This window comes from Vidua chalybeata, chromosome 1 (assembly GCF_026979565.1).
Source record: "Vidua chalybeata isolate OUT-0048 chromosome 1, bVidCha1 merged haplotype, whole genome shotgun sequence".
Classification (NCBI taxonomy): Eukaryota; Metazoa; Chordata; class Aves; order Passeriformes; family Viduidae; genus Vidua; species Vidua chalybeata.
Window position 1 is genome coordinate 7,614,789 of NC_071530.1, and position 20,578 is coordinate 7,635,366.

Consider the following 20,578-nt stretch of genomic DNA (forward strand, 5'->3'; position numbering starts at 1 on the left):
CCAAAGCATAAAACATGCAAGGTTTAAATTTATGGGGAGCTGAGTGTTACGGGTACAGCCTTTTCCTCACTCACTTCCAAACACACCATTAGTGCCCAGCCTCTGAATATTTGCCTGTGTGCACTTTGCAGATAATGGTGGGAGGAGATGGAACCAAACAGAATGGCTTTAGGGCGTTCATAAAAGAGCCTCCCAGAAATGCAAGGCAGGAGAATGTGCCTGTGTGCAGGGTAAAAGGTTTGTCTCACAGTGCTGGGGAGTAGGCAGCAAAGATGTTCACTGTTACTTAAATCATTGCTCCCTATTACTAAAAGCATCAACAGAAGATGAAGAAAAACATAACATAGTTGTCTTTCATCACCACAACAGGCAGATGGTTTTATCCCTCTTATTTCTGTTGGGGTTTTGCAGGAAAGCCCACGTACATGCCATGCCTCATTTGTAAAAACACAGCAAGTTTTTATTCCTCTCACTCTGAAGTGTCACCTTTAGCACCTGAACAACTGAGTTTCTGTAGCCTCGGGCTCAGGCTCTGTGTCTGTCTGGAAACTGGTTGTTATTCTGCATCACACTCCAGCCCAGGGTGGTCTGCAGCAGCAGAGGGGAGGGAGGCGAGTAGGGAGGAGAAGGAAAGGAAAGAAAATAAATAAAATACCCCCAAGCAAGAGTAACTCAGCTTGACTTCAGAGGTGAGAATGATGCAGTTATATGCTTATTATTGTTTATCTGTGTTATGATACTTCCTAAATTCTGTAGTGACTGAGGTTCCCTCTGTGCCAAGCGGGGTATCAAAAATGATTCCTGACCGTGAAGAAACTCCATCCTAGGTTTAAGGTAGGGGAGCAGAGGAGGATCCAGGCAGGAGGATTGTGATGAGACAGTAATGCAGTATCAATCAGCACAATAACCAGGAGTCTCAGTGAACCTCCTGCTGTAACCACTGCAATTCATTTCATTTACTGCCATTATCATCGCAATTAGTGTTTCATTTTTGCAACATAAGGTTAATAATCTAATAACTGTATGGGTTACCCACTCCTCAGCTCATTTGTTGTACTATTCAGCAGGAATAATTTGCTGCAATTTTGTATTATAAAGAACTAATTAACAACAAGATTATTTTTCCACTGAACTTCACAGGAGTTTTTTGTCTTGGACAAAAATGGGGTATGGGGACACTGTTGTGTTCCCATACCTTATTCTGTGCTAGATTCTGCACTTGGTAAGCTGAGTTGTCAGAGACACCACACTGACCCACATTTCATCAGTCAGAAGTCCTAATTCAGAGTCAGGTGGCATGAGTGAAAGCTAAAATACACATTTTTTAATTATCATTGTTAACAAGCTTGTTAGAAGAATTTTTCTTTCCTCTGTTTATAAGTGTAATATTTAAGGTCAAAAATCAGACATAAATAAAAAAGAAGCAAGAAACAGAGCTTGCAAGAGTAGCAAGTCTGGAAACTACAAAATTACTATTAATTATTATAATTACAAAATTATAAATCCCCATTGTGCCACCTCTGAGGCCAACAAAACATCTTGCACCTGCTTTTATTTCATACCATTAATTTCTTGGATTTTCTTTTGTATTTTGCTTCAGATTTACACCAGTGTAACTGAGTCCAGAGCTCAGTCTCGATGGCCCACTGTCACCTGCTTCTGCAAGGAACCTCTAAATCCAGCACCTGTATCTGGAATGTGTATATTTCATATAACACAACTGGGATTTATCATTATTGCATAAAAGTGGCAGCTCTATGTTGAAAAACACTGAGGCCAACCATGACTATCTCACTGCTGATACTTCAAAGATTTTGGTCCAGGATGTGTTAGTTTTATTAAATAATACCTATACTTCACAAGTGATGTCTATATTGTCCTTCAGCCATATAGACAGGGTTATTAAAAAAAGAAAAAAGAAGTTGTGCTTGGTGAGTTGTTTTAAGAAGCTATTATATTATTGTAATATGACCACTGTGCTGGCAGGCTTTTGGCAGGTTTCAAATAAACATGCCAGAAATAATTTTGTTGACAGCATCTTGGGTTGGAGCACATCCAGCCTTCATCCATAACATGTCAACAAAGTGATTCTTTCACAGGCAGGAAAATATGTCACCGTGATCTGTATTTTAGAGTCTTAAAATACTGTAGATGTCTAGATTAATGGCTCCAAAATCAACTTCACAGGTGGCTAGCGAGGTTTTTCAATCACAAATGAATATGTAAGTGATAGCATTTGCAGTTTTTAATATGCAGCATCAATGAAGTGTGCTTATGTAAAAACCTGTGGAAACATCTGGTTTACTTTCCAAATCCAAAATCAATTTAGTTTTCATGTAATAGGAAGAAGGAGGTGAAAAACAAGCAGCAAAGGAAAAGAAGGAGAAAACCAAGCTGAAGGGCTTTAGCTTATTAGCAGAGGTCAGGAGGATGTGTTAGTGCTTCCTGTGAGGCAGAGAGGAGGTGGTTCCACTGATGAGTGAATTCAATGTTTTCTTTCATGTTCTTTTCATCAGAGCAGAAACCATATGTGCTTGGTTTATTTCCCTTTGTGTCATATGCTCAGATTTCAGTATGAAACCCAAATTTGTTATCTTTAGGATTAACACAAAGGCATCTGCTTGCTGGCCAGTTTACATCTCCATATTTATCTCCGCAAGCTGTGTCTTTTAAGAACAGGCAAATTCCAGCTCTGAGCTCTGTGCTGGAAATGCACCCTTTGAGCTGCCTCTTCAAGAACATCATCTATGTGCTTGAATCAGTACCTGCCCAGGGCTGAATTAAACACCTTCCTGGCTTCAGTCCCAAGTGCAGAGGCTCCCCTGAGCAGTGATGCCTGCTGCTGGGAAATCCCAGTGAAGGGTGAGGGTTTGCTGCCAAGGGCAGGGGGGTATCACAGGCTGGTGGAGCTGTAATTTCCTGGACGTAAAAGATGGTCACAGTGACACAGCAACATCCCTCTGGATTTAACAGAAATACAGACAGGAATAATCTGAGGTGGCTGTGCTATCATGAATATGGTGTGATGTGTCTGCAGTTTTGCTGTAAGTGATTCTATCAAAAGAGACTTCAAATGACTGAGAACAAAAGAGCAGCTTTCCAAACCTGTGCTGAAGAAAGCTGTTTGTCTTTCTTTGAAAAGTCATTTATCTCTCCTTGCTTTTTACCAGGGGAAATTTCCTGATGGAATTTTGAAAAGAAAGTGAAAATGTTCTCTTCTACTTCTTTGCAGTGTATTAAACCCCAATATTTTGCTTATGAATAGTTTTTTTCCTCTTAATACACTAGAAATTCACGGTCTTTTTTTTTTTTTAGTTGAGATTTTGCTCAAATATTGATTGAATGCCTGGAGAATTAATGGGATTGACTTGATAATGGATTCAGTGCAAGTACAGCTGTCCTGAACACTCAACTATGTGTGTGTTTCTATCACACTGGGACTCATGGTTGGGAAAATCACACTTAATACAAGGTGTTATTAAGCTCTTGAACTACATCTGGGTTTGTAGATGTTATTCAAGTCCATGAGCTAATTTCTTCTTCAATTTTAAACTTGTGACCATTTGTGGTGACAATGTTAGATTATTTTCAGGACTGTGACTGTTGCCATCAGCTCTGTAACACTGTCAGTGTTTTACTCTGTCCCAAGACACTCTGAGGGCTTGGCTGGGTTTCTCACCTGCTTCTCCACAGTTCTCCCATTTCTCTCTAGACCCCCCTGTACCCTGATGTGAAAGAAAGAATATTTCTGCCATCTACTAAGAAGCCCTGCATTATTTCCCTGGCTTATTTATAAATTTCCTTCCCTTGGAAAGCCACAGACTATCTTTTGTGCTGTTTTGCATCACCTGAAAATTGGAGACCGTAACAGTTTCCTAAAAATGGCATTAGAAGACTAAATTGATTAACTTTTGTATTCATATTTAGGGTAAAGGATCTGTAGGAATGGAAGTATTTATTCTCCTTGCTTGTTGCCAAAATTACATTTCTCAAAGCTCCTGACCTACTTTTCAAATTTTTCTCCAGTAATGACAGTAAACTATAAATTTGTTCCTTCTGATTATTTTTCATTTCAAATAGAAAGCAAAGTACAAACAAGGGGAAGACAAAGAGGGAGAGTGTGCTCACCTCTACCCCTCCTGGCCATAAAGAAAAGAAGCCTCATGTGTTTTCCTGAATTAGAATAGATGGAGTGCATCAGGTGTTTAATGCCTCAAACTTGGTTTTCCACTGCAGATTTATAGCTTTTGTAGTAGCTAGATCCCCAAACATATAGAAAGTGAGTCTAGACATTATTTTTTTCTGTAAAATGAATTCTAGGGAAAGGTTGAAAAATATTTCCCAGCGTCTTCTGAAAACAAAACTGTGAGGTTTGCCTGACTTCTCTCTTCCAGTCTTGTTGCTGAAGAAACAGAAGTAAAGCAAACTCTGAATAACAGAAGAACTTAGTCTACTAGAAAGCTTTTTGCTTTCATAAAAAATTTAAAATGGAAAAAAAATAGTCTTTTAAAGAAGTACCAGCAGTTTGGTTTTAGACACGCCATCCCTCATAATAAAAGAAATGAGGCAAAAAACCTAAATAGATGAGTTTCACAAGGAGGAGGAGCATCCAGAGTTGTTCTGGCTGTGACCAGATCCCTTGAGTGAATTCAGCCTCCCAGAAAAGCAGAGTGCACTCATATTTCATACAGTTCCTGTGGAAGCTTCAATGCATGCATGAAACCACATACAGTGCAAAATGCTAAGAGGAATCCAGCAAAACACATGAAAGTGCAATAAATTTTTAAGATCTTGTGAATGCGAACACAGCACTTCATAAAACCTCAGTCCTGAGAGCAGGGCTGCTGTATACATCGTAGGCAGAACATATGGTGCAACCACAGTGCAGTCAGAGCTAATCAGTGAGTGGTGATGGAGCTTTTATTCTGAAGTTTTAAGGATGTGATTAAATTTAATGTATATGCTAGACAAGAAGCCTGTCTTCAATTCCTCAGACCTACCAACCTAGGAGTGCACGCAGTACGCCCTGAGGAGATGTCATGTTTTCTGGGAAGGCAGGAAAGTTCACCAGGGGGATATCCTTATTGATTTTTATCTCTATGCATGCCCCTGTGAATTATTTATCTTCCTGTATGCTTCTCTGACGTCTTATTATGAAAGTCTCTTGAAGGTTACTGTAAAGCTCCTCATTCCCAGACTTAATGAGGGTTGGTAGGAAATCGGCGTTGATGAGTGAGTTTGGATGAGTGCTGGGATGGGGGCTGGTGCCTGTGTGCCAGAACATAATGAGGAGTGTGGGTTCCACTGCTGAGCCACCTGTGGGTGCATTGCATTTCTTTGCTGTATAATTATTTGGGATGAATTCAATTAATGCCACTATGAATTATAACAGCCTGAACTGTATTTGGCTCGAGGGCGTCACCCACCGTGGTCGCAGGGTGTAGATCTGCAGACATACATTGCTGTCTGGATTCTGTGCTTGTTTCCTTGTCTAAGTGCCCTTTTCTAAATGTTTATCTTCTTTTGATGTTTCTAGGAGCTGGTGGGCAGTAATCCTCCTCAAAGAAACTGGAAGGGAATTGCAATTGCCTTACTTGTTATTCTCGTTATCTGCTCGCTGATTGTCACCTCTGTCATACTCCTGACACCAGGTATTTATAACCTTTAACTCACTTCCAGTCTGGTTTTCTTTTATAATTTTGCCCTTCCAAGAGAAAAGGGATTACAAACTAACTGCAAAGTCGACATCAAAGGAATCCTCCTTCCTCACTTTATCTCAGTGTGATGCTGAGTTCAAGGCTATTCTTAGGGAGATTGTTTTAGAGTTTTAGATTTCAGTTCAGAAATCAAGGCTGCAGACCTGAGGGCACAAGCCTGGAACTTGATTGCCTTAACATGGATGGGGAATCATTTTAGATGTGCCAGGGTACGAGAGGAACCCACATGGGGCAGTCAGTGAGGGCACAGGAGGTCCTGAAATTCATGTCCACATGGAGCAGTAGTTGCCAGTTGCGTGTCGTATCCTGGACCATTGGAAATGGCATTAGATGCCTTGGCACCTAAATCCCATCCCATTCAGTTGGATTGATTTTTTTAGTTCAGACCACAGTGTTTACAAAGCAATTTCAGATAATGATATACCAGATTGTACTTATCCACAGCAAATAATTAGTAACTTCCCAATAAGGAATTCTTTTAGTTAATCCCCTTACCAAGTTTCAGCAAAGTTCTGTGCATGTAACCTCTGTAAATTACTTCTCTTACAGTAGCTGCTGAGGTTGTAGGCTTGAATTTTAATGTATAATGTGTCATTATGATTATTGATTATTATGCATTTATACAGCGCTGAAAATTTCCATGCCTACTTAGGCAGTAGAAATAAAGTGCTTTTGCAGCACTGACAAGATTGTGAACTGAATATGAAAAGACAAACAAAATGAGAGACAAGACATAGGAAAAAGAATTCAGTGTCAGAAAGGGTGAGGAGCTACAAAACACAGGGGAAGGCAAAGGTCCCTTGCTTAGGGATGTAGAGGAGAAGAACAGGGACTCCTTCTTGGATGAGTACATGTGAGTGGTAGAATCTAGGGAGCAACAGGAGAGAGAGCACAGAGCTGAGGAGCAGAATGGAGGCAAGAGAGAAATAAAACCTCAGGACATGGAAGAGCACAGAGTAGTGAAGTGGAAAAATGAGACAGAAGTTGTGGGGCAAAGATTTCCAGCTCATTGCATGCAAAATACATGCAGTCCAGCAGGTCTAGGCCATCTTCCCTGACAAAATTCTTACCCCACAGTCCTGCTGTGCAAGGAACTGGAGACAGGGACAAACCAAGAAATACAGGAGTGCATTGAGTTAATGTGAAAATGAGTGAAGCAATCAGTACATTATTTTTTCAGTTTTTTTCTTGTCATGACATATTCAGTTTGTTTCATGTTATCCTGAAGTTTTCAATGCAAATTTAAGTTCCATGTGGTCATACCAGAATAATTATGTAATTAAATTAATTAAGGTAAAACTTCATTAAAGATCATTTATTAAATTAATTTTGCTGGTGTTCAGATTCAACCTCTTTGGACAATGCTGTTCATCTCTGAGATGTTTTGGGGCATGGTGTGTGGACTACACTCACATCAGGCACAATTTGTTAGGTATGCAAATGTTGCCTGCAGTTTTACAGAAGCACAGAGTTTCCAAAGACGTACAGGAAAGCCTCGATTACAAAGTCCATACCTGTGAGCCTCAACATGTTCTCTTGAAGCTAAAGCACTGCCTGGATGGGACCATGGGTGCCACTTCCATCAAAATCCAAAATCCTTAAATCCACTGGCTTCCCTTGATCAACAGTGTGGTCATTATATAAAATCAGGTTTGATAAGCAGGACTCTGCCCTCATGAAGCTTTGCTGGCTGTGACCAAAGACTGAATTCTCTTGTAGTTTTTTTTCAATGCCTCCCAGAATAATCTTTTCCATAACTTTTCCAGGCACTGAAATGTCATTAACAGGCCTGTAGTTTCCAGGGGCCTCCTTCTTCTTCTCCTTCTTCTTCTCCTTCTTCTCCTTTTCTTCTCCTCCTTCTTCTTCTTCTTCTTCTTCTTCTTCTTCTTCTTCTTCTTCTTCTTCTTCTTCTTCTTCTTCTTCTTCTTCTTCTTCTTCTTCTTCTTCTTCTTCTTCTTCTTCTTCTTCTTTTCTTCTTCTTCTTCTCCTTCTCCTTCTTGAAATACTCATATTCAGTTATAAATACAACTCAGAAGTGTATTTTTTAATATATGTATTTTATATGTATGCACAAAGACATTCTCCCTTTGGGGTGTGTGTGCACACACATGCACATATACAAATCACACAGTTTTTATTATGTACCCAGCAACACCTCCAGATAATAATATTGAGAGGGTCTCTGTGCTTAAAACTTAGGAATAAGCAAAGTCATTTTCTATACTGAAATTTCTACTCATGTTTTTTGAGATTTCTAATTATCTGATCTGCTGGTAAGCTGGGCTTGGGTTTTTTTTTTTTTTTTTTTTTTTTTTTCCCTGTTGATGTTTCAGAATTGTGTCTTATATGCACATACAAAAACTCTGAGCTCCCATTTTTATTATGGACCCAAAGTGCTTCATGGTGAGACTATGCCAAGGGTAAATTACAGAGCTTAAGTTGCTGCTGTGGCTTGGCAGCAGCTGAGTTCAGCCTTCTTCTAAGCCACTGGCCCTGGAGCCTGTTACGAGGCTGGGCAATGACAGAAGGGAAGGGGAGTCTCATTTCATGGGCTAAGTGGGACTCTGAGACTGGTTTGACAAATGTAAAATTATCACATTGCTAATCCCAACTGGGCATAGCATGTCCCAACAAGGTAGGAGTGGGTAAGGTGGAGGAGCCTGTCCAAAAGGAGAGGCAGAGTCTGCACTTCTCTGCCATAAAATAGTTCTCTGGAAGAAGAAATTATTATCTTTTGGTAGTCAAACTGAAAATTAAGTGATGGATATGTGAACAAGAGGTGAGGAAGAGGCAGGAGCACAGTGAAGGAAAGAGGTGGAGCAGTTTTGTGGATGTTCAGGGGCAGCTGCCAAGTATGAGTGACATCAGGAAATAAACAAAACAACCAAACAAAAGCCCCTCTTCACTGCAAAACCTCAAAGGGGATGATGCAGGCTGGCATGGCTTGGGCAAAGTATCTGAGGATATTCAAATGTTTTTAATTCTTCCTCCCAAGGATAATGTTGGAGTCCAGCCTGATGCTGTCACACCAGTACAAATAACCTTTTGCATTTTACCTCTGTATCTACTATCTACCTCCTTTTCCCTGTCTATCTCAGTCCTCTTCCTGTCTGGGAAACCATTTTTCTCTCAGCATTTTGGTGCTGGTTTGAAGGCCTGTTTTGCAGTGCAGTAGCAAGGCATGAAATACAGAGATGCTTTAAAACTAGTGCTGATATCATTGCCTAATTCCAGAGTAATTTTGGACATATTTGGGGTAGAGTGCAGCATGCAGGCATATAGTCCATGCTCAGACAAAGAAAAGTGGTTACCTGGACCCATAACTTGGTCAAATACTGGGAGAGCTTGGGTAATCTCTCAGGTATCTCCTGCAAAGTCAAGAACAGGAAGTGGGGAAGACTTGCTTAGCAGGGCAGATAATGATTAAGGTATTTAATAATTGGGGAAATGAGGATTTGTATGTCTCTTTCAGATTATTTTTCAAATCAACCCAAACCTTTAAAGGTTTTAACTCTGGATTCAGAAGCGCTGAAATCCCTACTGATTTGGGTTTCTCAAGGGCAGGTCACTCACCCTGCTCCAAGATTAGCACAAAAACTGGGAGCAGTGGACTTTGCATTCAGCAGATACTGTAATTTCAGTGGCAGTGTTCTATTACTAGCTAATGCTTATGTCTTATTTTATAAAATCCTAAAAACATCTCAGCATTTATATGATTTGTGTATCCATTGATGTTCTAGAGCAGCATTCTCAAAAGAAGTAATTGGTGGAAGTTTACATTTAATTACACTATAGGACACCATTGCCTATGCTGAGCTTCTCCAGTTTCATGGTGTGTGAGTCCTGCCACTTCACCCACCTTTGAAAAATGTTAAACTATTTATACAAATTACCACAGTGCTGTCCTGAGGCTTTCCTACCTGGCACCTGTGCAGGTCCCATTCCATTGTTTGTGTATTTATATAAAGACATGCAGAACTTTCCAGAAGTCTGCCCATGCACACACACATAGAGCAAAGCTGAAAAGAGAAATTTTGAGTAAAATAAGGCCTTTCCAAATTCCATTAGACATTGTGCTTAGAAGAGGCTGATTTCTCATACATCTGTTCCTGATATTTAAAGCTTTCTGGAGATATACATCATATTTGCTCCTTTCAAATCTGACCTTTTAGTTGAAAAAAAAAGAAAGTACACCCTAATCCATATTAAAATTTTTGAGAAATCCATAAGAACTATTTCTCAGAAGTGTTACTGAGCTAGTCATTGCATAGCATTAATTCACAGCATGCTGTCTGACAGTTAAAGGCATTGCCTAGAAAACTTTGTAGCTCTTGTGATACTCAGAGCAAGGCACTATCCTTTGACCAGCTGTGCAGGAGAACAATTTGTTAACTATAGTTATATATAAATGTGTATTTTACACCATTACAAACAGGTGGGATTTTACAGAAGGGAGAAAGCTTTGCCTTTTCTGGCCACCACCTTTCAGGTACAGAGAGGTTATCTGGGGGAAAAGAGGGTTGGGTCTGCCCAGGGATCAAGCAGGTATACTGAGGTGGGGATGGAGCTCCTGCTGTGCTGGCCACAGAGAGATGGAGGCACTGTCCCTCTCATGCAATGCACAACAGGCCAGGAGGTGTGTGAGGAGAGCATCTGGCACCAGCCTGTGCCTGAGCACCGGAGCTGGAAAGAAAGGTGGGCACCCAAAGGTGGCTGCAGCCTTCTCACCTATCAAACAGCCTCTGAGCATAGCTGGAGTTGAGAAAAAGCTTGAAAGAGAAGAAGCAAAACAGGCAGTGAGGTGAGCTCCTTGCTCCTTTCTGTTGGAGTTTTCTGGATTGGTGGAGGATCTTTGTTCTGGAGAGCTGTGGGATGTCAGTCCAGCCCAGGCTTGTTTGGGTGCAAGGATGAAGAATTTCATCCTTGTTTGTTTGACTGCAAGGATGAAGAGCAGGCAGATGAACCCAAACACAGGGTTCTGCCATGCCTCTGACACTGAATCCAAACCAATACGGTTTCTGCTTGGTTCTCTCAGCACGTAGCTGTGGAATTTGGCTGCTGGGTTTGTGACTTGGCACTCAGATCTCAGGTCCCTGTGCCATTGCGTGGTTGCCATGCTGCCATCTGGATCTGCTGGGCCGGGGGAGGTGAATGTAAAACAAAAACCCTGGCACATGCTTAGTCCTGTCCTTCCATAAGCCCAAAGAGGCCTCCAGGTCCCTGCAGTTGGGTGTGGACAGCACAACCTGTCCACCAGCTGGTTGAGGAGCACTTAGAATCCGCTGCTCAGGACAGAGTGGGTTGCTTGAGATCCCACAATTGCATTTCTTCCTCCATAAATGTTTCCATTAGGGCCAGAGGAATGGAGCAGATGTTCTTGCTCTTAATAAGCCCTCTGACCTACCCGTCTGTTAGAAGAGAGGCCAGTAAACCTCTTTTTTTTTTTCTATTACTGAAATTCATTGATGGATTTATTATTTAGTTTGTTTGTGTTCTCCCCAGCTCTGTGGCTGAGATGAATGTAGTCCATGGTCCAGCAGAGGACCTCTTGCAGCTCTTACAGCCCAAGGCAGGGGACAGGAAGGGAATCCCACCTCATCCCTCAGAGAGGCTCCAAAGTGTGCAAAGTCCAGGTGCTGCCTCTCTCTTCCTGCTGTCCCTCACAAGGAGCTGAATGCTGTGGAGGAACAGAGATGGTGCAGCTCCCAGACTGGCTGTCCCCATCCTGCACAAAAAGGAAGAATGGGAAGGGCTTCCCACCCTGTTTCTTCCCAAATCTCCAGCACAGAGGTTTGATTGTGCCTGTCCTTCTGCCCTCATGGGGGGAAGGAGGTGCCTGTGCTCCTCCAGAGGGCATTTGGGAAGCATCTCCTGGAACAGGCACAAACCTAGAGCTGTGTTTGGGCTCCTGCCCCACCACACCTCCCTGGGTATCCAGTTCTGGGGACTTGCACCACAGTGGAATTAATTGGAACGATTTCCTGGGGTCCTTGTCACCTATATTTTCCATTTTAATCGATAAAGTTATGCGGAATAACTTGGCATAACGCTGTCACACAGAGGGATTTGGCTGAGGACTGGTATGAATGGGTTCTGGAATTTGGAAGCTGCAGTGAACAGTGTGGTTGAAGTCTCAGCCAGACTAGGGAAAAATAGGAACATTGAAGAATATAATTTAATTTAGTAAAAGTGAAAATTTGTTCTGAAACACCTTTTAGTGGAACAAAACACCGTTCACAGGTATTTTTCTGTCATCTCAGGTAGCTCAGGGGCTTCAATTTAGTACAACAATGACTTTTTTTTCCCCACAAATAAGTGCCTTCAGGGTCAAATTCCACTTTTCTAATCATAAGTGTTCAGTGTAAGTTTAGCACTAAACAATATTAAAGATATCTAAGGTTGCCAATAAACCTCAGGCATGAGGATACTGTCATGAGGAAAGATGCTGAAACACATTCCTGTTGTGGAAATACTCAGAATGTGGCCTTCTCTTTTCTTTAAAAGAGCAAATGTATTTAAAGCTGACTGAAAAGTTTCTATGAAAATATTATTTCAGCCAAAAATTGAATGTTGACAACAAATTATTCATAGAGAGTGACTGCTTGTCAAAACAAAAAATATTACAGTTGATGGGAGAAAAGGAAAGAGGGAATGTATTAATCAAAATTGTTGGGTTTTCAAATTTGTTCGTTTTTCTCTAAGACTTTCAGCTTTGATATTGCCATGTTTACAAATGAAACTGTATATCCTTTCACTAAAAATTAAAATTATTATGGGCCAGCTCTGCAACACCTAAGGATTAAGGGTTATGTCTCATAGACTTTTCAAAAATATTTCTGCAACCAAATGTCTGATTCCCATGGAATGTCTTTTGTGAATTCCTGAAGTACTCTGTATGAGCCCTTATAAGTTTAAACATTTTTCCAACTATGGTTTTATGCTAAAATTTTTAAGGAAATAAAAATATAAGCTGTAAAAAATGGGCCATTTTAAATACTTTTTAAAATGTAGCTCATAATTTCAGAACTATTTGGGATTTAGCTGTCAAATAGTAAGCAATATATATCACTATGACACCTATAGGTGTGTTTGCATGACATAGATTCTTTTTTGATCATGTTATGTCTGAAAATGTGTGGTTTGGACCATTTCATGGTCTTTTTGTAGCTGTTAAGACCAGGCATATATAGCAAGGAGGGTTCTGTTAATGAGCCATTAGGTGCTCCTTTAATAACACTGACAGTGGGAAGGGATTTGTGTGTGACACAAAGCTGAATGTGGACTGTTTCCAAATGAGCTATGACATGTCACTGTTCACAGTTTCTGTGCTTTCAGATACATTTCAAAGCTGAATTAATGGTAGTTTATTTTTGAATGTTTTACAGTCGAAGATAACAGCTTGTCTCAGAAGAAGAAGATAACAGTGGAAGATCTCTTCAGTGATGATTTTAAGATTCATGACCCAGAGGCTAAATGGATAAATGGTGAGTTTTGAGCACTTTATAGTATCTTTGCTTTGCTTCCTTGCTCCCTGGACATTGGGTTTTTTTTTCATGTCTTTCTTAATTCCTCCACTTCTTTATGTTGCTCCTGAAATTACAGGATCAAGGGGTTGGGGTTGGAAGGGACCTCTGGAGATCATCTTGTCCAGCTCCTAGCTCCAGCAGTGAGAGCTGTTTGCCAAGAATCATGCCCTCAAATTCCTCTTTTCAATCTTCAAACTCCTATTCCAGTTTTCCCTCTGTTAAGCATGCAAACACTGCTGTTCTAACTTTTTATCTAGGGCTGCCCAGTGAGCTCATAGATAGGCATGAAAAACTACAGCCTTTTTCTCCAAGAGCATCCAAAACTTAGTAAGTGATGTAACACGTGGTTGGAAGTAGTGGTTGGAGCATCATCAGTTGTTATTTTACCATAAACAAAACTGGAGGTTTATATTCTCTCATCAAATCTGTTTTTCTTCCTGGCAGAGAGGTGAAGAAATGCTAAACAACAGGCAAACAGTGCTCCAGCAGCAGCTGGGCAGGGGCTTGCACACAAGCCATGTGCTCTTTTTATCCTCTGCTGCCTTACATTTTCCAGTCAGGGGAAAACCAAATAATACTTGAATTAATGCATGTTGAATTTGCTGGAGTGGAGCTACTTTGGGGCATGTAGATTCCAGCTCTCACCAGAAATTGCTGCAGTCAGAACAAGCTTTGAGAATAAAATGTTGAGAATAACATGATATGATACAACTTGTTGAGAATAACAAGTTGAGAATAAAATGATTTGTGGTGTGCTGCTCATGTGAATTCTAGTCCAGCTCTTACTATCACAGAAGTTATTAGCTTTTCTTTTGAATTTAATGGGAAACTGGATCGAGTCCTTCCTCTGTTTAGCTTTCCTCATCTGCTGTACCCATTGGGAACAATTTTAATACTTGTAATGAAAAGAGAGAGTGTTAAAGGGTAGTGCTGAATTAACACATTCCCCAGCTGCAGGTTCGGCCACCCACTCAAGCAGAGGGGAAAGCTGTTGCAGACAATAAACAGCTTCACAAACACACCTGCCAGAGTGCAGGAGCTCTTTTCCAGGCTGTGTTCTCCATGGGAATGGTGCTCCCAACAACCACTTTCTGGGAATGTTGTGTGGATATTCTCAGTTCAGTTAGAGAGAAAGAGAAAGATTTCTGCCAGGCTAAGCTTGGGAAAAAGTCCAGGAGGAATGTAAACAATCTTGTTTTCTGTTCATATTGCTTATAGATATGTTCTGCTACACTGACCTAAGTCCAGTGTACCAATCAGGTGGAATGTTTTTACTTTAAGACCAATGGAATTAGTCTTCATGATGTTCTCTATAAAAGAGAGACGTACTTTGAATAAATGCTCATTCTTTGCCTTCTGAACGTGGAGTCTCATCACTCCCATCCCTGCCTCAACAGTGACAATGGTGGTAATGGAAATATTAGCTGCGCTGCAGTTCATACAGAAAGTTCCACAAAACTGATGCGTTGAGCTCATGTTTTAGTATTTTCTTGATTCTCAATGGACATGTGGAAAAATAATATATTTCTAATCAATAGCTTTGTGTCATTCTATTCTATTGATTTTAAAGAACCCGGGAAAAAAGAAAAGAACCAGTCTCAAAGCTGACATAAATACACTTTCAGTGTAAAGATTACAGGCTTTGTCTCAGCTTCCAATCACAACTTCTGGCTCATTTGTGAATATATTTGCATTTTTTTTTAATGGACTTACAATTAAATTTACTTGCACAAAGTTGTAAATTGGAACGTTTTACAATTTTTGTGATGCCACTGTAATTTCAAATTTCAGTTTGCATTTTTATCCACTGGTTTAGGGAGAGAAAAGAATACTTTGTTTAATTAGCATCTGTCAAATGGGATAGTGGAAGGTGTCCCTGCCCGTGGCAGGGGATTGAAACTGGATGATCTTTAGATCTCTTCTAACCCAGGCCATTCTGTGATTCTATGATTCTGTGACTAGCATTGACTGCTCTAGAGTTTATTTCTAGATCCACTTCCAGTGACTGCTATTGGTTAAGTTTTCCCTGTAGTGTGAGTAAATGTTGAATTTACTGTGAAGGTTTTGTTTTTTAGGACAGCATAGCATATATGTTACACTATAGTAGGTGTAAAGCAGTGAAGTACAGGAAGTTTGGGGTTCTGCTGTTGATTAATTGGCACCCCCCTTTCCATCAGTCCAAGTGGAAACAATCTGAGCTCTGTGTGTTCCAGCCCCATTCATCCCACACCTCCTGCACTGTTCTCATCACTCCACGTCTCACACTCTGCGCTGAACTTCCCTTTCCTGTACAGCTACAATTGTATTCTCCATATACTTAACAAGCATGTGAGCTCCAATCAGCAGCTCTTTTCATACTGTGTATCTTAAATCTAGTATTTGAACATTTCCTTGTTTTCACATCCCCCTCCAAAGCTTGTCAGGAGTGTCCTGTGCCAGCCTTTCTTCAGACCTTTCCCAGCTGACAGGTGGCCTACTCGTTAGTCTAGTCCCTAATTGTTTAGCAGTTCTGCTCATGAGCACCACATTACCTTGTAATTAGGCTTCACAATTATTGGGCTTTTCCTGTAATTTCTCTCACACAGCAGTTTAGCTCAGGTTTCTGAAAGGCTCAATGTGATGGTGCAAAGTTCTTGTAATGTTTGGCAGAAAACAGGATAAAGAAATTTGTTGTCATTTTGTGCTGAAGAGCAGCTCGGTCATCTGATTTCTTCTAGAAACAATAATTCATAGTCATTATTTAGACCTGACCTGAGAAGGCAGTTGAGTCATGCATTCTGGTTTTGTGGCCCTTTTGAGCTGCAGTGATTCCTGCCAGCTGTGAGTCTGACCCCCACATCCTGGGAGCACTCCTTCCTCATGGGGAGGGAGCATCATGTAAAAGAAAGCAGTGGAGACTGAACTGCCACTTGTGGAGACTGATGCTAATCTTCTGTCTTTGTACTTAAATGGCAAATAGATTTTTCCCACTTTGAAAGTACTTGGATGCTGTTTTAGTTAGAAAAACATCAGAGCAGCCTTTAATATCCTGACAGAGGTTATTGCAATGGATTGGATGCAACGTGTCAGTCCTTACTCTTTAGAGGATGTTTTTCCAGCCTTGCTGTAGGCATCTTGCAAGACACTGTATCTAGCAGTGGCTTTTGTCAGGATGCTGTAGGTAAGTGACCAGAGGTTTTAATTAGGAGAATATTTTCCTCGGGCTAGACACTGGCCAGACCTGGGAAGGCAATCCTTGCAGAGTGATTGTAGCCAAATGGGCAGGATAAAGGGTAAAATGAAGAGTACAATATAAATGAAGAGCTCAAGCAGGGAGGAGCACTGAGGTACAGGACAGCAAAGGACATGTTTAGGGTCACAGGAACTTAAAAATGTGAAAATCAAGCCCTTCTCTCTAAGGTCCCTGCCCACTCACTTCACCTGTAATATTGAAAATATAATATTTATTCTTATGAGAAGAGGAATAACGAGTAAATTAGCAAGAGGCTTCAAATGACATTTTCAGAAATGTCTCAGTTATTTGGAAACCTGCCACTCAGTGAGAGCCAGGACCATGGTGTGCCCAGCTTGCCTCTGAGAATGGCAGCTGGGCTTTTATCTCAAAAGTCCCTTTGAAAAATGCACTAATAACTAATATCTAAATATAATGAAGCAATTCTTTTATCTGTAATACTGAAGCACATATGTTTCTCTAATAATATCATAGAATTTCTGGGCTCTTTTAAAACCTAATATTGAATTTAATGACCTAGAACTAATAGGTTTTATTTACCATGCTGAAAAAAACAGTGTAGTGACTGAGGTAATTTATTTCAGTTTACCTTTAGTAATAATGCTCAGATCAAGAATACTAAGATAGCCCAAATGCCCTCAAGTCTCTTCTCTGCAGTGTAAATCCATTGCACTCTATTGATAAAAGCACTGATGCATTTCAAATGATCCAGATTCGTGTGGAGTAAATGAATTATTTATAGGTTGCTTTGCATAGATATTAAGAACTTTGTAAGTGCTAATATTTTTCATTATGAAAAAGGTTTGTGCTAAGGTGCTGCTTTGACAGCTCTTTAGACTTAAATTGCCCTCTTAGAAGCTACAGCATGGTTGACTGGAGTACAAGTTTCTCTGGGCTGCTTCTCCATGGGACCAAAAGGTTCATGGAATCATGAAGTTTGGAAAAGACCTCTGAGTCCAGCACTGCCAAGTCCACCACTAAACCAGGTCCCTAAGCTCCACCTTGACACGGGTTTTGAGCGCTTCCAAGGATGGTGATTCCACCACTTCCCTGAGCAGCCAGTTCCAGTGTTTGACCAGTGAAGAAATTTTTCCTAATGTGCAGTCTAAATCTGGCACGACTCAAAGTAATTTCCTCTGGTCCTATCACCTGTTACTTAGGAGAAGAGGCCAATTCCCACATCCCTACAACCTTTTGTCGGAGAGCAATTCTCAGCTTGCAAGTGACCATCCAAACTGTAAGGCAGCAGGAGCATTTCTCTTGGCAAGGTTGGGCTGTCAACAGGAAAGGAAAACTCATCTTTCTGTTTGGCATCCAAGGGACAAAGTTGCCTTCCTTGGGCACATTTGGGATCTGTGTTAGGAAGGAGTTTCCTGTGCAGGGCATCCTTGAGCCCCAATGCAATCCCAGTTCCTGTCTTATGTTAAATGAATTTAAGGTAGAAAATGCTCACAAGTGGTTTTGTTAGTGTAAATCTGATGAAGGCATAAAAAAACTGGGTTACTCTATCAGAATATTTGCCCACCTTTTTAATTAGAAATATTAGCTCATTCATTTCAATGGGTTCTAAATGTGTGTTAAAAAGACTGAAATGAATGGGTTTATTGGTCTTAATGGTTCAAAGAAAATTTTCTCCAGTCTCAGTTCAAACCTCATATCCAAGCTCATGGCAGCTTCTTTCTGAAGTATTTTTATGAGTATTTTGGCTTTTGAAATGTTTTTGAAATACTTTCTGAAACACAGAAAAAGATACCTGGTGCGCAGCACATTGGTTTGTGGTGTCTAAGGTTTAGTGAACCTCCAGGCCCCATTACAAAGAACCCCACAGCCTATAAGGATGACCTCATGCTGAGAGTAAAGACACCCTCACTAAAGGAAAATGCTGTGTGGGCCAGAAGAAAATACAGGGGAAGGACTAAGAAGGTTCTACTTGTCTAACATAGCATGGTTTTGCTGGGGATGGCCTTCAGAAACCCTGGTATGGTTCATAAAAATGTGGATATTTGTTAAATTAACTTTTGGGTAATGTTGGTGCCAGTGGAAGTGTCCATGCACTTCAGAGCTGGTTGATCACTATTCTTACTCTAAATGCCTTCATGAAGTGACATCCTGTGTTGCCAAAGCTGATTAGGTAAGAGATCTTGCTCCCTCATGACTGTCACATTGAGGGACAAGTGAGGAATATGTCAAACCATTTGAACCAAAATTTTGGCTTTAGATCTCATCCTGGATCATCTTCTTCAGAGATTTCTGTGGCTCTGTGATCTGAGAGCACTGGAGAGAATTTGTCCTACTCCTGCCTTTCAGCTTCTGGGCAGCTGCCTAAGTTCAGCAGTGACAGTAACCTGTTCACTAGACAGGAAACTTGGGAATTAATGGATTTTTAAGAGACTATAATAGGCCATGGGGGACAGCATTCATGCCATGTAGCTGTTTTGTTCATTACTGTTAGAGAGAATGAAATGGGAAATCAATTTGGCTCTTTCAAAAATTAATACAGTTTGCAGGAGCAAGCTGGGGAGGAGTGTGGTGCCAAGGAGTGTGGTGCAGTGCCTCAGTGAACTCTTCCCTGCAGTGCTGGAGTGCTGGTGGGACACCTGTGCTGGTTTTGGACTGAGAAAATAATTCTTTGGTGTTTACAGCAACTTCTGAATTTAGAAGGAAAAATGTGTTGCATAAAGTCATGTTTGGGAAAAATATCGCACTGTGGAAAAGCAGAAGTAACAGAGTAATGGTCAAATAGGGGTTTTGTGTGTCCTGTTTTTGAGTTGTTTGATGTCTTGAGGAAGCCAAGATTTCCATAAGAGCCTAACCTTATATTTAGAAACCTTCATAAGTAACCTAATTTCTCCAAAGCCTGCTGAGCTGTAATCATTCCCCTGCTTATCATGGGTGCTGTTGAGCCTCTGAGTCAAAAGTCCTGCTGAGGTATCAACATATGGCTGTAGTTAGAGAACATCCAAAAACCCACATGCATTAAAAAGTGGCCTCAGGCATTCAGTGCCATAGCTTTCTATGTGTTACATCTCTGCATCTTGCCAAGGTGAGTGAGGAGTCAGGGACAGGGCTGGTCTCCTGCGAGAACTGAGAGGCAAGGAATGAGTGATGAGGAGGGTATGGACAATGTGATACTGCACAGTCACTCAGGGGAGAAGCCCAGGCAAGCAGGAAGGATCTTGGGGTTGTCCCAGGTAGAGCAGGAGCTGGAGTTGTGTGAAGAGTGAAAATGAGTCTGGAAGTCAGTACTGCTGAGAAGTGGCTTAATGGCCTATGATGAAGAGCTGGAAAATACATTCAGTCGCTATGGCAGTATCAAAGAGAACAATTAGTGAATCAAAGGTGACTGGAAGAGGCAGGAGAATTCCTTGGACTTTGTTTCTTCTTGTCTAGGTTCTGTTAATTCCTACTGCCCATAACTGTCTAATTCTGTTCCCACCAATTTTTTTTTTAAACAAAAGAGGAAAAATAGACTTCCCCCTAACAGCCAACATGCCACTGTCACATGTTGAACCAGCAGGCTTTCCTAGACTTTCTATAGCCATTAACAAAAACAGATTCTCCATTTCCATTTCAAGCCCTACTCCACTAAAATTAGTGCTTTTCCCTCAAAGTAGCTCAGAAGCAAGGCAATGCCTCCTGTTGAGACTGTCTGCCAGCAAGAAGCAACTTCAGGGAGTAATTTGAAGTTGTAAAAGGTGTGTGAAAACTAGAACAATTTGGACCCTTTTGTGTGTTAAATTTGTTTGTAGATTAGAGGTAGAAATCCCTGGGAATTATGTAGAAGCTGTCCCCTTTGCTCCTTCCCATCAGCTGCGTGTTGCTCTAAGGTGCACTGCAACGTTTCTAGGCTCATTTCCTGGTATTGAATGCAAAGCTGATAAATTCAGTGCTGGGTCCTTTTACCTGCCAGCCAGGCAGACATACTGCAACGACACTGGATTCACAGTGGGGAGCCTTTTGATTAAAAATAAATAAATAAATAAAGGAGAACAGCAGGGATGGAAGTGGGAACGCTGCCGCAGGGAGAGGTAGCATCTGTGGGGGACTTTGAAGACCGTGGCTCACAGCAGAGGTGTTTCTGAACCACAGGCACAGAACCACAT

At 41.0% G+C, this 20,578-nt stretch overlaps 1 protein-coding gene across 2 annotated transcripts in view; it reads left to right on the top strand.

Moving 5' to 3' along the window:
- The window catches only part of DPP6 (dipeptidyl peptidase like 6), a 395,509-nt gene that overhangs the window by 225,286 nt on the left and 149,645 nt on the right, over positions 1-20,578 (top strand). For both annotated transcript variants that reach the window (XM_053944562.1, XM_053944571.1), the window contains exons 2-3: positions 5,537-5,651; positions 13,103-13,201. In XM_053944562.1, coding sequence (XP_053800537.1) covers positions 5,537-5,651; positions 13,103-13,201 — 214 coding nt within the window. The remainder of the gene's footprint in view (positions 1-5,536; positions 5,652-13,102; positions 13,202-20,578) is intronic.